The 12,111-nt window shown below is 34.3% G+C and overlaps 2 protein-coding genes across 4 annotated transcripts; one reads left to right on the forward strand and one right to left on the reverse strand.

Annotated features, from left to right (window-relative positions):
• The first annotated feature begins 7,608 nt into the window (after nt 1-7,608).
• Nucleotides 7,609-8,930, forward strand: LOC108367618 (heat shock factor-binding protein 1). The gene is made up of 2 exons (XM_017622276.1): nt 7,609-7,863; nt 8,183-8,930. Exons 1-2 carry the CDS (start codon nt 7,765-7,767, stop codon nt 8,336-8,338), a joined length of 255 nt encoding a protein of 84 aa, XP_017477765.1. The 5' UTR covers nt 7,609-7,764; the 3' UTR covers nt 8,339-8,930.
• A 108-nt stretch (nt 8,931-9,038) lies between these two features.
• Nucleotides 9,039-11,866, reverse strand: Fam92 (CBY1 interacting BAR domain containing protein Fam92). 3 transcript variants are annotated; one of them, XM_017622257.1, is made up of 6 exons: nt 11,580-11,866; nt 10,807-10,966; nt 10,541-10,681; nt 10,014-10,475; nt 9,757-9,942; nt 9,039-9,502 (listed from the first exon to the last, which is right to left on the reverse strand). In XM_017622257.1, the coding sequence occupies exons 1-6, from the start codon at nt 11,717-11,719 to the stop codon at nt 9,308-9,310; spliced, it is 1,284 nt and encodes a 427-aa protein (XP_017477746.1). In that variant the 5' UTR covers nt 11,720-11,866; the 3' UTR covers nt 9,039-9,307. The 3 variants fall into 3 exon arrangements, with proteins under 3 accessions (XP_017477746.1, XP_017477738.1, XP_017477754.1); XM_017622249.1 differs by having other exon boundaries at nt 10,011-10,475; XM_017622265.1 differs by having other exon boundaries at nt 9,278-9,942; nt 10,011-10,475.
• Nucleotides 11,867-12,111: the final 245 nt, after the last annotated feature.

Consider the following 12,111-nt stretch of genomic DNA (forward strand, 5'->3'; position numbering starts at 1 on the left):
GCCAACTTACAACTCAAAGATTTAACGCCCATAAAACAAAACTCATATCCACATTGCTAGAACATATTATGTACAAATGTATATTAGGCATATGACTAATAATCTAAAATAAAATATATCTGTAAGCAGAAGATGAGGAATGATGAAAAATTAACAAAATTTGGTAAATACATAAGTTAAAAGTAACCAAAGTATAAAAAACAAGCTTCCTAAATATGAACGAAATCGGACCATAAATACTGGTTTACGAAATATCTCGACTGCTGCCTATCGGATGAAATCATCTTTCGTATTGCATTGTCATTGGGTTCTGAGCCAACTGTTAATTTTCAATTCTCGAGGTCATCCGGAATTTGGTTAAAAATTGATTGCAAGATTCGCCCATAACACACATACAAACATTTATACATTTAAATAAAAGCTTTTAAAAAAGCTCCGGCACAGAGTTCGGAAAAAAATGTTTACTCGAAAAAACATGCATACATGGAAATTTCCTTGTCAACCGAATAATGACTGCGATCAAATACTGTTTTCTTATTTTTTTTTAGTTTTTTTTATTGCGTTGAGTTGGAACTTTCCGTATATATATATGTATATGTACATGAATATTGATGAAAATCGTTCCCACGACAGTCCGGTCTACGTAACCGGAACGACCAACCACTGTCACTACAGCAACACTCCCCTAAAACTCTTTGGAGAACTTGTATGCTGCTACAACAACAACAAGTGTTGATGAAAATCGTATAGTAATGCTTTTCTCACTCTTTCATAATAATGTTAATTTATTTAGAAAATTATGTTATTTTTTTGAAAGAACATATTAATAATGGCATACTGGCTCAGTACCTAACAAAAACCATATAAATCAAAATTTTCAACATTTTACAAAAATTAACAAAATTTCACACATTTTATTCAGAATTTTTAGTAAAATTTCAAGTATGCACTTTTTGTTATTCATATGCTATTTCATATGGAAGAAAATTTGCAACACCGTCAACAAGCAAACATTATCAAACGTCAATGGCATTTTGTGTCCACTTCAAACTTGCACTTTATTATACTAAGATTCAAAAAATAAAAAATAAAATGATTAAAATATTTTAAATTTTACTGAAAGTTTTAGGAATTTTTTAAATTTGTTTGAAGGTTTGAAACTTTGAGTTATATGTTTTTTATTGTTGTGTAAGCTATATTTTTATTAAAAAATTTGTGAAATTAAAATAAAACAAAACGAAATAAAAATTTAGAAAACAATTCATAAGTCATAATTCGGTTGATATGGAAGTTTCCTTTTTTTATGTTTTCTTTTTTTAATTTTGATGGAAACGTAATTTTTTCGGTTTTCCGTCATCTCAACATAGGTATGTATGCACATTTCATTTAAAAAAAGTCATATGCCTAATGTACTTATAAACATATAAAAGTATGTACTATATATGTATATCACCATGCCAACTCCCCACATTCTAACTCAGGTAATCTCATATTGTTGGATACATGTGCATATATACATCCCTACATACATATGTACATATGTCCATATGTGGAATGTTGCGTGGGTAGGTCGAAGCCCTTATGTTACCATTATAAATAGCATCGGATTTAAGCTTAAAGAAAAATACATCTTGCATACACATACATGCATAGATCCTTAGATATATGTACATATGTATGTATGTATATGGAACGTTCCATGTCAAACGGATCAAAGCTCTTCTCAAATTCTATGCGATAGGAATTAATGAAAGGCAAGTTTAAAGATTTGTAAATTTATAGTGCATCAAATAAAATGTGGCAGAAATGAAAATTCAGTATTACGTAAATGCTGCGACCCATAGAACACGTCATGTCTGTAAATGCGTAAATATATTTGTCATTCAGTTTGTTAAAGCAATTGTCAGTTATTATATTTTTGGGATCGCTGCTGACGAATATAGCATCAGAATTTCGGTATTCAAAATGGCGGAAGATTAAAAAAAAAGTCGAATTCATTTAGAATTCTTTACTCTGGAGATGTCGGAGTCGTTTATGACGACTTTGAAGTCAGATTGGAAAAATTCAAAATGGCGGACCCATTATGGCGGACAAAAAAACTCAAAATCGATTGATTTCGCTTTAAATTTTGCAACTGGGGCTCCCAAGGTCGCTGCAAATTATGAATCAGAAATCGGATTTTAAAAATTCAAAATGCTGGATCAATATTGGATCTACCATTTTTCACGGAAAAGCTAAAATCGAACGTACGTACATGGCGTCTGGGTAGCTCATACGACATTTATGTACTTACGTTCGCTTCCAATTTTTCCGTTATAAATGGCGGATCCCATGTGGAATCAGAATTTTTAAAATCTTATTTTAAAATCAGCGACCTTAAGAACCCACAATTGTAAAATTTTAAGCGAATCCAATTGATTTTGTCCGCCCTATTGGGTCCGCCATTTTGAATTTTGCCAACAACCTTACTTCAGATTCGTAATCAGCGAACCCGATAAATGTCGAATAAATAATTCTAAGTGAGTTCGATAGATTTTAAAAAAATCTACCGCCATTTTGAGTATCGAATTTGTGATGCTATATTCATGATCATCGACCCTAAGTATATTAGAATCCGAATTGAAATAACAACTGACAACTGTTTTAACAAACTGAATTACAAATTTTTTTATGCATTTACAGACATGGCATCTTCTTAGGGTGGCAACATTTATGTAATACTGAATTTCAATTCCATAAATTTACCGGTCTTTTGAAGTGCTTTGCGTCAATTTCTGCCCCATAGAATTTTGGCCAGAGCTTTGGTCCGTTTGACATGGAACGTCCCATATACATACATATATACATATGTATATACATATATATACATGCGTACGTGCATGCATGATGTAAATTACGTATGTATGTAGGACATCCTCTTAGCGAAAAATCTCAAATGTCACACGTATGAACACGTGCATATAGTTAACGGCGTGAAACCACCTTTTAAATGTATTGGTATTAGCGGCTAATAAATAAGTTGATTGTTATGGAAAAGGCCGAAATAGCGTTATCTATACATACCTGCACTCTGGTGGAAATTGAAGTGTCACCGATTTAGAAATGTCAAATAAATAAATTTGTTTATATTTGTTTGTTTTGTTTGTGTTGTACTGCCTAATTAGGCTATTTATCTCGCTTCTTCGCTTGACAGGCACATTGGAACTCTGCGGGCTCAAGTATCCATGGCAATATATGCAATACGCAATCTTTTGTGGTTGAATGAGTACCAGTGTTGCCAGTAATTTTTGGACCAACCGGCTAAAAACGGCTAAACTGTTTCAACTAAATTTCGCATGTTTTATTTAAATAAATCACAAGTAAAAAGACTAGTTCTTGGAGAGAAGTTGCAAATTCAAACAGGAATAACGTTTGCCAGCAACAATTCGCAATTAGGAAAAACCTATGTTGTGGCACATGGTTGGACTTTTCGTCAACGATAATTTGAATAAACAAGTTCGTTAAATTTATTTATGTATTTGTAATCCGAATGTAATCTCAACCAGAGTCGATATAGGAAACCCGACAGTTACTACGACAAAGAAATTGAAAAGTACTTATGTTGAAGAAAGTCGGATCAACAAGAAATTTATATGTAAATCCTATTTTTTGCCCCTCTGAAAAAATTTCTAAAATTATTTACAAATTTCTTATGTTTGAAATGCAACCGTGGACACTAGCTGGCAGAAAAACTTGCAAATTCCTGCAAATTTGCGTTCGTGCAGAAATTTGCAAGTTTCTCTACCTGAGAGAGAAATTGGGAGTATTTTTTCTTACTATCTGATATTTTGAGTGTTGATTCTCGCTGCATTTTCGACGAACAAACCTATTGTCTTCCCAGAGAGTTTTGCTTTACATAGAAATTTGTGCTCTTTTATTTTCATTTTGACGCATTTCAGTCTTCGTTCTTTTAACTCGATTTGCCCTTCGGTTTTTGGAATTTAAATAAGTTCTCAGCAAAAAAAAATTTGTTTTAAAAAATACATACATATGTGTACATAGTGCTTGAAAATATCAATTTTTCCCTTACCTTAAACCTTTAAGCGTGGACAACAATGGTGTTTTGTAATTAAGGCAGAATTGAATATGCGCTATTTGGGAAGACAAGACCTGTAATATATAACGCGTGTTAAGCAACCATTGAAACAATTTGTTATTTTCTAAGTTTGCGATCAAAACTTCACACTTAAATTTAAGACATTCATAACCAACATTTTATGAAGAAAAGTCCCGCTACGGCCTTCTTTAGAAAAAATATGTATATTCGTTTAAAATAAAAATAAGCGAAATCGGCCCAGTTTTATATAACCCTACCTGACATATAAATGTTCTCCGCGATAAGGCTAATAGCCACTTCTAACAGATTTTGGATCGCTTAGTCTTGGACAGATATATATTTGAATTTTCAGAAAACAAGGCAAATATCAAAATCGGCTAAAATCGGCAATTTTTTTTTTACAAAACGGCTAACAAACAGTTGCCGGCTAAACCGAAATTTCTCCGGCTAAAATGGCAACACTGATGAGAACCTCTTATTTCAAAAAATTTCATACTCACTCACATAAATATATGTATATAATAGGGATGTTAATTTTGCAGCTTTTTCCGATCCCGGCATTTTCGAGATGTCCTTATAACAATCCCGGAATCACGGGATTAGTTTAGATATTCGTTACTTTTCAACAACTTAAATCGAATAAATTGCTTCTTTATTGTATGAGATGCTCTCCTACCATAAAATAAATCATAAGTAAATGAGTTTGAAATCTACTTTTTAATTTAAGGTGGCGTTTTTATTTTTACTCTCTGACATCAATTCCAAAAATTATTTAAAAAATTCAGTGCAATGTATTTAGAATAAAAATGTGGGTACCAAATGCAAGAGGAACCTTCTTTAGAATAAAAAATAAATTAAAATTTTTTCGATTCACAAGGACGAATAGGTAATTTTTATACCCGAGCGCACTTTTGCACAAGGGTATATTAATTTTGTTCACATAACGGTTGTTTGTAACAGCCAAAACGAATCGAGATAGATATAGACAAATGTATACATAAATGATCAGGATGAAAAAAGAAATCGATTAAGCCATGTCTGTCTGTCCGTCCGTCTGTCCGTCTGTCCGTCTGTCCGTCTGTCCGTCTGTCCGTGTACACGATAACTCGAGCAAAAATTGAGATATCTCAACGAAATTTGGTATGTAGGTTTCCCTTAATCCAAGGTAGGTTGGTATTGAAAATGGGCGAAATCGGACTTTAACCACGCCCACTTCCCATATAACGGTAATTTCCAGAAATACGAAAACTGCGATATTTTAGTAACTACTGAAGATAATTCACTCAAAATTGATATTTACAATAATTTTTAGACGAAAAATAAGAATATTATAAATTTTTGGAAAATGGGCGTAGCCACGCCCACTTATGGTTACATGTGTATATCTTGGTAACCGCTGCACCAATTTCTTCCAAACTTGGCACAGTTGTTGGCCTTCGCACAACATACCAAATGGCCGAAAATTTTTAAAATCGGACAATAACCACGCCCACATCCCATATAACGGTAATTTAGAGAAATACAAAATCTTCGATAAATCAGTAAATATTGAAGCTAATTTATTCAAAATTGATGCTTGCAACAATTCTTTACCAAGAAATACGTTTATGGTAAAATTTTGGAAAATGGGCGTGGCACCGCCCACTTATGATCACATATAAGTATACCGGTAACCGTTCTACCAATTTGTACCAAACTCGGTATGGTTATTGTACTTGCCACGTGTAAGCAAAACGTTGAAAATTATTGAAATCGGACTAATATAACGGCCGATTCTCATATAACGGTAAATTTAAGAAATGCTTGAAACTTCAATATTTCGAAATTGAAGGACGCTAATTTACTCAAAATTGTTACAACTCGGCTTACCATCTAGCGGAAGGTTTCGGAAGGGTGAAAAAACATATATTTAATACTTGCGCCGGGTATTTAATGTTCGGCTCCGCCCGAACTTAGCCTTTCTTACTTGTTTAAACTGATAAAGTCAGAAGGACGAAATTTGTGGATGTTATCAAGTTTATATAAGCCCTCAACATGTAAGTTTTTCAAAAAAAGATATTGCGAAATTTCAAGAATAAAATTTTAAAAGGAACTTTTCAATGCTTACCAGTCCTTATGCACCAAAACATTGAATCCGCTTAAATTCTACAGAATTTCGTCTTTGATTTGATACCCATACTCTTTCTCTAAGCACATTTCACTGAATTTGTTAAATTAGTTTTGAATTACTGACGTCAGAGTGAATAACTAAAAATGCAATTTTACTATATGTGGCCTATGGTTTCGCGAACATAATAGGGGTATTCTCTGAGTCTTGCAAAGCCCTTGCATGGTGCACAGATTGCACGGATTGCACGGTAAAAACCGGTTTTCGTATGGGACAGCTTTGCAAACCGTGCAATCCGTGCACCGTGCAAGGGCTTTGCAAGACTCAGAGAATACCCCTATTGATTTTTGTGTGTAAAATTTACTATTGCACGGTGTTATATGTATAATGGCTAGACATTTATAAAGAAAATATTAATGGTGAAATAAAAAAAAAGAAATATAGCCAATATTGGTCCAGAAAAATAGTTTTATTATTTGCCAAGAATCCCGGGATTTTCGAGACCACCTGGGTCGCGAGTGACCGCCATAGCCCGCAACCAGTGCTCACGCTTGCATCACCTATAGTAGTAGCGATAGATCAGCCGATTTTCTTATTTCCTAAAACCGAACGTACATGAACACACGAAAGGCCAACTGGGAAGGTTTTACGGTAACGCACGGTAATTAAACGCTGTTCCTGCACACATTGTGCGTGAGACAGAGCCCGCCGCAATGTGCTACGTAAAGCACACTAACTCCACACCAAGCCTTTCTCACCGATCATTCCACTTTCTTCATAGTCTGCAGGGACGAGCGCATGCAGTGGAGTAAGCTTTTATGGTTGCGTCTTGGTCTACACCTGCTATGGGCGCTCGCACACGAACTGGCAGTATCATCCAAAGCGAAATCTTACGAGGCGGGTTCTGCAATCTCCGTCCATTTCCAGCAACATTCGCTGACCATCTAATCTTGTTGCTTGAACTAGCAACATTGTTGCGCCACATTTCAACTTTCTAAATGTTGATAGTAAACATGTGGATTGTTTTTTCTTATGACCATTTTTAACCACTTAGGGCCGGTTTTTCAGTGCACGGCCGTGGTTTAAACTAAGCTTAAACGCCCGATCTGGCTGGTTTAAACTAAGATCAGCCAATCAAATGTCAGCCAGCTGTTCAATTTAAACTCAGTTTATTTAATCTAAGTTTAAACTGGCACTGAAATACTGGTCCTTAGTGATAACATTATTTATATATATTAAAATAAATTAAGTTTACTTCCAATTGTTCCTTATTAACTATTACTACGCTTATAGTTTGTGATTTGTCACAAAAAATGTACTTTTCTGCCAATTACTTACATGTGCATCACCCTGTGCCGCATAACCGTGGCAACCATGAACAACAAAACTGCCAAGAACAAAATGCAGCTGTCAGCTGCTCGCAGCTGTCATTTTCTGTTGAAATTTTGTTGTGTCTGGTTTTGGAAAGGCGGAAAATTTGCGAAAATAGTTAATTTTTATACTTTTATAAAGAAAAAAATAAATTTAAAACGTAAAATAAGTGAAAAAACCCGACGTAAAAATGGCAGACCTTAAAAATGACGTCGATAGCGATTTGGATCAGAATTACTCATTGAACAGTAATGCAGATCCGAAGAATATGCAGGAGTTGACTATTTACGTGAGTAATCAAAGATAACTTCTTTGTTCTGTAATAAAATACGAGGCTGGAATGTAAAGCGTTATTTACAGACTTATCGTTGTTTTTTACTGTATGAAAAAATGTAGTTTCTTTTACTTGCGCAATGCAGCAAACCTGCACTTTCGTGGTGCACGCCACTCCCACTTTTTGCTAATGTATACAAATTTGTACCAACAGCAGCGTCAAAGCCTTGGTAATGAAAGGGCGGGGAAAAGTAATAAAGTATTCACACCCCTGAAATGCTGTTAATTGCAAGCTTCAAATTTTCCACTTCACTGAATATGCTACTTATTTCTAGGTGCAAAATCTGCTGCAGAACGTGCAAGACAAATTCCAAACAATGTCGGATCAAATAATCACACGCATCGATGATATGGGCAATAGAATAGATGACTTGGAAAAGAGCATCGCAGACTTAATGAATCAAGCGGGTGTCGAGGGACCGGAAAAATAAAAACAATAAAACAAGGAAGCAATTTTATAAAAAACGCAAAATGAAACGTAATAAAATAGCCAGCGCTAAATGAATGTAAAAAAGCGGAATGATAACCTCAATTTTTTCGTGTAACTTTTATCAATAACGATATGGCGTAATTAAGACACATTAATGAATTACAAATTATTCAAGAATATCACAAATATACTTACATACAAACATTTATGCACAGAACATTTCAGTCAACGCCCCCAAGTTTGCACGTACATACATATGTAAATGCATTATTCAATGATAATAATATGTAAAATAATTGGCTCAAATGAAACATAAAATATTAAATTAAGTTATAATTTTAAAGAGCATACCTACTCGAAAAACAAAACTTTGCCAATTTAAAAAAAAAACGAGAATATGTTGACACTTTCATTAGAAATCAAACTTAAGCATTATAAATCGTATAAAAATAGAAATGAACTGCAAAAAGTGAATATGTATTTAAGTTCATTTTATTAAATTTAAATAATTTTTCTTAGTTATACTTGTTTCATACTATTAATTATACGTAACAATAAATGAATTAGAATACATATTAAACCATATAAATGCACATGTGGGCTGTTCTTTTAATTACTTATCAAAACAAAAATCGTAATTATTTTTTAATCTAATAAAGGACATTCCCCATTATGAGAAGACATAGGTATCTGTATCCCATTATGAGAAAGACATATGTATCTGTATAAGCTCGTGCATTCCTATCGAATCATTTTTAAATGCAGATTAAAAAAGTAAAATAATAAAAAATGAAGACAGCCATGAAATTTTGTAGAGAAACTGATACCTAAAATGCAAGTAAAATACGTTTTTGTATTTTTTTTATTTTTTTTCGAACATTTATTAATGAGAGCTTCCACCATTGTATAATCAATATTACAACATATCATTAGCATATTTTGGGCATTAAAATTATGCCTGTACATATATTCATTTCTTCGATTCAACAATTGTCACTAAGCGACTGCTTGGCCCGTCTAGTGTCATAGTCATGTTGCTAGGGTTACTCTTCAGCTGATGGTCTTTGCTGCCAAAATGTGTGGCAGAGGCACGTTTATGTAAAGTTGGTATACCAACGACACTCTTCGCAGCGAATGGTTTATGCTGACTTTGAGGCTTGTTGACCTGAGCGAGATGTAAAGTTAATTAGTTTACAAATAAAATAAGATGTTAACCATTCTCTGTAGCATGCATGATGTGGTGTTATGTTATGCCAACTTAATGGCAATAGTGGTTAATTTCGTAGGCCAATATTCTACTTCTTTGCAAGCTACATTTCATTTGCCCAATTAAGTATGTATGATGTATGTACGTTTATCTTTAATCTACGCTATTTATAACTACTTTGATTTTCCATGCATTTTTCTTTGCGTTCTTACGTGCGCTGAGGATATAGCACGAAATGGGTGTTTAGTTTGTTCTTTTGTCTTTTTCTCATCAGCCGTGTTTACTACTGCAGCTGGTTTTGCTTCGGAAATACTTTCAGTAGGCTCATCTTCATCTGAGACGGTACCGCTATGCTCTTCTTCATCGTTAGTGTTATCATCAGATGCCACTTCATCCTCCTTAAAAGAGACAAGAAAAAAATTAAATAAATTGCCTTAGAAATTAACTGCGTAACATAGTTACTGACAACCTCATCATCATCATTATCCTCTTCCTCATCATCATCGTCATCTTTATCGTTCTCTTGTTCATCATCAGTTTTGCCTGACAAGCTTTTATTGCTGCGTGTCAGCTTGCTACGTCTTTTTAAAGGGCTCAAAAGCGTGTCGTGATCCAAACTGTCCATCGATTGCGATCTCATTCCTTTCTTCAGCTTTAGCTTTCGTGTTGCTGGTTCTGTCTTTGTTTTCATTAGCTTTTGAAATTCGCTAAAATCACCACGCTCATCAATATTTGAAACATCATAATAACTCGCCGAGAGCGCTTCCAGTGTTTTTGTATGGTATTTTATGGATATTAGTATGAAATTGGTTAGTAATGCTTTTAAATCAGCTAATTTTCTTTGCTCAAAGTTATTGATTATATCATCGATTTCCTTGTTGGCGCGATTCACCTCTAGTTTGACCTTTAACAGGTCAGAATCCGCAGCCGCCTGAAGGTTTAAGTATGGATTAAGCAACTTGCTGAAGAGGGTTTAAATTTTTTGTTTAAACTCACATTGTTGGCCGTAAATTTAGATTTGATTTCCATTAATTGCTGTTGTTTCAACACTTCTTTATCGCGTGCAATTGTTGCTGCACGCAAGTTTTCCCGTGTGGTTTTGCAAAGGTTTTCAAATTGGCTTAACTCATTTACAATCTGCATATAAAATAATTTAGTAGTAACCGTTTGATATTAAAATTAATTTTATTAAGACTCTCTTTTTTTTAAACGAAATGTTACTGTACTGACTGAATAGATTTTATTTTCATTATAATCCATACCTTCATCTCTAATCGATGCACCAGCAAGTCCATATAATCAGCTTGAATAGTTATGGAAGTCGTAATAGAATTCAGACTATCACTTAAACTATAATTGATTTTTTCCTCTTCAGCGAAATTTTTGACTTTATGACCCAAATCGTCGAAAGCATCACGATATCTGTAAAATAAAATGGGCACTGGTATAAATATGTCTCAAGCATAACCTGCATCTCAGCAGTTTAACGCATATCTGATATTTAACGCAGCACACTCCAAAGAAATTGAACCAAATAAAATGCTGGAATACTTTTTTCTACAACGACGTTAGATTCGCAGTTTTTTCATATTAAAACTATAAAAAATAACATTCCTGCGAACTTTCAGACTTAAATGGGTACGTGTAAGTGTCGGAAGCGGATGTGTTGTTGTGGCGGCACTCAGCCCTGCCTAGATCGGCTTGTTCCTCAATCGTGGTCGTCGAGCTCAACCAACGGAGGCCCAGGTAGCATACAACTTCGACTGAGTTTGTCCATAGGCATAGAGGTGTTAGCTGAGTGGGTTTCAGGAGACCTGCGATGAGATGTGTTTTTCGCCAAATTCATTTCTTACAAGGACCTACATCAGTTCATTTTTTATAGTAAAATTTCAGGAGCAGAGTTTATTATCCCATTCTTTACATGGTTTGGACAGACTTGCTGAATTGACCAAATTTGCATAAATCTGGCTTGTCCCAGTCACGAGTACTCGGCTGTGGTATGGACGGGTAGGGTTTGGTGTTAGCCTTGACTTACTTTGCAATTTTTCTCGTACATGCCGCAAAGCTGACACAAATTTCCAGCAAATGCTTCTCCGTCATGTTTATGCGGTCATTCATTACTTTGATGCGATCATCTTTAGTGCTAAGAAAATGCAATTTGCCGCGTTTGAACATGATTATTCAATTTGCTTTATTATTTCTTTTAAATGTATATTTTAGTTTCAACAGCAAATAACAAAATCTCTAAAGATTAAACAAAAATTTATAAAAAGTTTTGTTTGTCCAATTTTTATGTTTTTCGAAACCATAGTAACGAGCAGTAACGAGTATTTTTGACAGCGGCAGGAAATTATATTTATGCCTTAGGGCCATCTAGTGGACGAAAGCGTAATTATAGATACACTGAAAAAATTTAAAAATCAATTAAATCAGACGCTTTTCCGATTAACTCCCGATTTTAGGCAGGGCTAAGCAGCCGCTACAACAACAAAAACATCATTGTTAACATTGACCCGTAAAAATTCAGCAATTAATAGTAATAATGCTTACACAATATAAGATACCCT

Source organism: Rhagoletis zephyria, unplaced genomic scaffold (assembly GCF_001687245.7).
Source record: "Rhagoletis zephyria isolate East Lansing unplaced genomic scaffold, Rhagoletis_zephyria_1.1 Rzeph_scaffold_00047, whole genome shotgun sequence".
Lineage (NCBI taxonomy): Eukaryota > Metazoa > Arthropoda > Insecta > Diptera > Tephritidae > Rhagoletis > Rhagoletis zephyria.